General features: G+C 50.3%; 1 protein-coding gene across 1 annotated transcript; it reads left to right on the forward strand.

The window, feature by feature from the left end:
• Nucleotides 1-235: 235 nt before the first annotated feature.
• On the forward strand, nucleotides 236-2337 carry LOC141686269 (uncharacterized). Its single transcript, XM_074491313.1, has 2 exons — nucleotides 236-355; nucleotides 1810-2337. Exons 1-2 carry the CDS (start codon nucleotides 236-238, stop codon nucleotides 2335-2337), a joined length of 648 nt encoding a protein of 215 aa, XP_074347414.1.
• Nucleotides 2338-2567: the final 230 nt, after the last annotated feature.

The following is a 2567-nucleotide window of genomic DNA, read 5'->3' on the forward strand; positions in this document are numbered from 1 at the left end:
GCCCATCATGTTGATACAAGAGGGGATTGTAGAGGAAGCAAGTGATGAAGAAGAGAGCCCAGAACAAATCACTGCAACACTTAGGAGAGGGAAGTGGGCACAAAGAAACAACAATCACTATGGACCCACCCGACGGAATCACTCGAACTGTAACTGCGACCTCTGAACGCTTGATAAACCCGACCCAAGCTCACCAACCGAGCTCAAGGATGCGGAAGGTTTGGCAATCACGGAAATGGAAAAAACTAGCGAGGCTCGAGCAGATCTAGACCCGAGAATGCCCTCAATGGTCGAGAGGGCCGGGGCCGCAGAGGACACAATCCCGATCTTGGTAGACCCAAATGATCCCTCCAAGGTACTCAGAATAGGCTCTAACCTAAGTCCTGACTTGAGAGAGGATCTAGCCCGCTTCCTAAGGGAGAATTTGGATGTCTTTGCATGGTCACACTCCGATATGATAGGGATTGACCCAAATGTCATGTGCCACCGGCTCAACTTGGACCCGAAAAAGAAGGGGGTTAGGCAAAAGAGACGGCCGATTAGTGGAGAGAGGGCAGAGGCCCTCAGAGAAGAAGTGGATAGATTAATGGAGGCAGGACTTGTGAGAGAAGCCTTCTACCCCGTGTGGCTGGCCAACCCTGTGCTTGTCAAGAAGCCCAATGGCAAGTGGAGGACATGTGTAGACTTCACCGACCTGAACAAAGCTTGCCCGAAGGACAGCTTTCCTCTACCCCGAATCGACCAGCTGGTTGATTCCACGGCTGGGCACGCGCTGCTTAGTTTTATGGATGCTTATTCGGGATATAACCAAATCCCCATGTATGGGCCAGATCAGGAGCACACCTCCTTTATTACTGATCGGGGCCTTTACTGTTACATCGGGATGCCCTTCGGGCTCCTTAATGCGGGGGCAACCTATCAGAGGCTGGTGAATAAGATGTTCAAACATCAATTGGGGAAGACTATGGAGGCCTATGTAGACGACATGCTGGTGAAATCGAAAGAAGCGAGGGATCATGTCCGCCACCTGGCAGAAATGTTCCAGATCCTAAGGGAGTACAGAATGAACTCAACCCCCAGAAATGTGTGTTTGGGGTTGAATCGGGGAAGTTTTTGGGATTTATTGTCAACCATAGAGGCATTGAGGCCAACCCAGCCAAGATACAAGCCCTACTCGAGATGAGATCCCCTCGACGGGTGAAGGATGTTCAAAGCTTAACGGGACGAGTGGCTGCCTTAAACCGCTTCGTCTCAAAATCCTCCGATAAATGCCAAGAGTTCTTCAAAGCAATCAAAGGAGTGGGGAGGAACTTTAAGTGGACCGAAGAATGTGAGGAAGCCTTTCAGAACATAAAGAAGCATCTCAGTAGCCCCCATGTTGTCCAACCCAAAGCAGGAGAAACTTTGATCCTATACTTGGCCGTCTCCGACTTTGCAATAAGTGCAGTATTAGTCCGAGAGGAGGATGGTGTCCAGCTCCCGGTATATTATGTGAGTAAAAGGCTAGCCGATGCCGAGACTCGATACACAAGCCTCGAAAAGCTAGCGTATGCTCTGATTCTGGCCTCCCGAAAACTCAGGCCCTATTTTCAGGCACATAAGATAGAAGTGCGAACCTCCTACCCCCTCAGACAAGTGATGCATAGACCAGAATCTTCTGGTCGAATGTTGAAGTGGACGGTTGAGCTCGGCCAATTCGAGGTGGATTATAAGCCAAGGACTGCGATCAAAGGCCAAGCCCTGGCCGATTTTGTGCTAGAATTTCCCCCACATCGAAGTGGAGCCGGGAGCCCTTGTTGTTATACCTAGCACAGAAGAAGTTGGACTGGAGAACAAAATAGTGCCCCATGGTGGAGCCTATATGTGGATGGTGCCTCTAACGGTGATGGAGCAGGAGCTGGAATCGAGCTAATCAGCCCAGAGGCTCACAAAATCAGACATGCGACCCATCTGGCCTTTCATGCAACCAACAATGATGCTGAGTATGAGGCCCTGATCAACGGTCTCAAGCTAGCTTTGGAAATGAAGGTCGAGAATTTGAATGTGTTTAGTGACTCCATGATTGTGGTCTATCAGATAAATGGGGGGTATCAAGCTAAGGGGCCGAGAACAGAGCTTTACCTGAAGTGCGCACAGAGGATAATCGCAAGATTCAACGAGGTGAGGCTGGAACTAATCCCGCGTGGGCAGAATGAAGGCGCGGACGAGCTAGCTAAGCTCGGCTCACGCCGCGAGAGCACTTTGCTAGGGACCGTGCCCCTTGATATACAGAGGCAACCTAGTGTGCCCGAGCACGAGGTGGGCAGCCTCATAATGAGCTCGGCCCCACGTGGATGACATCTATTCTAGCATACATAAGAGAAGGTTCACTTCCGGACGAAAAGAACGAGGCAAGGAGAATAAAATACAAAGCAGCCCGCTATGTGATATACGACGAGATTCTATACAGAAGAGGGTTCAGTGTTCCTCTTCTCAAATGCATACATGGGGAGGAATGCAACTACATCCTAAGGGAAGTACACGAGGGTATTTGTGGCAATCACTCGGGGGGTAGCTCTCTAGCTCAG

This window comes from Apium graveolens, chromosome 9 (genome assembly GCF_009905375.1).
Source record: "Apium graveolens cultivar Ventura chromosome 9, ASM990537v1, whole genome shotgun sequence".
Taxonomy (NCBI): domain Eukaryota; kingdom Viridiplantae; phylum Streptophyta; class Magnoliopsida; order Apiales; family Apiaceae; genus Apium; species Apium graveolens.

What these genes read in the sequence shown, in the direction of transcription:
- LOC141686269 (XM_074491313.1), top strand. Translation starts at nt 236, where the DNA reads ATGGAAAAAACTAGCGAGGCTCGAGCAGATCTAGACCCGAGAATGCCC. An exon ending in ACCCAAATGATCCCTCCAAG is followed by an intron (nt 356 to 1,809) that starts GTACTCAGAATA and finishes TGTTATACCTAG; the next exon opens with CACAGAAGAAGTTGGACTGG.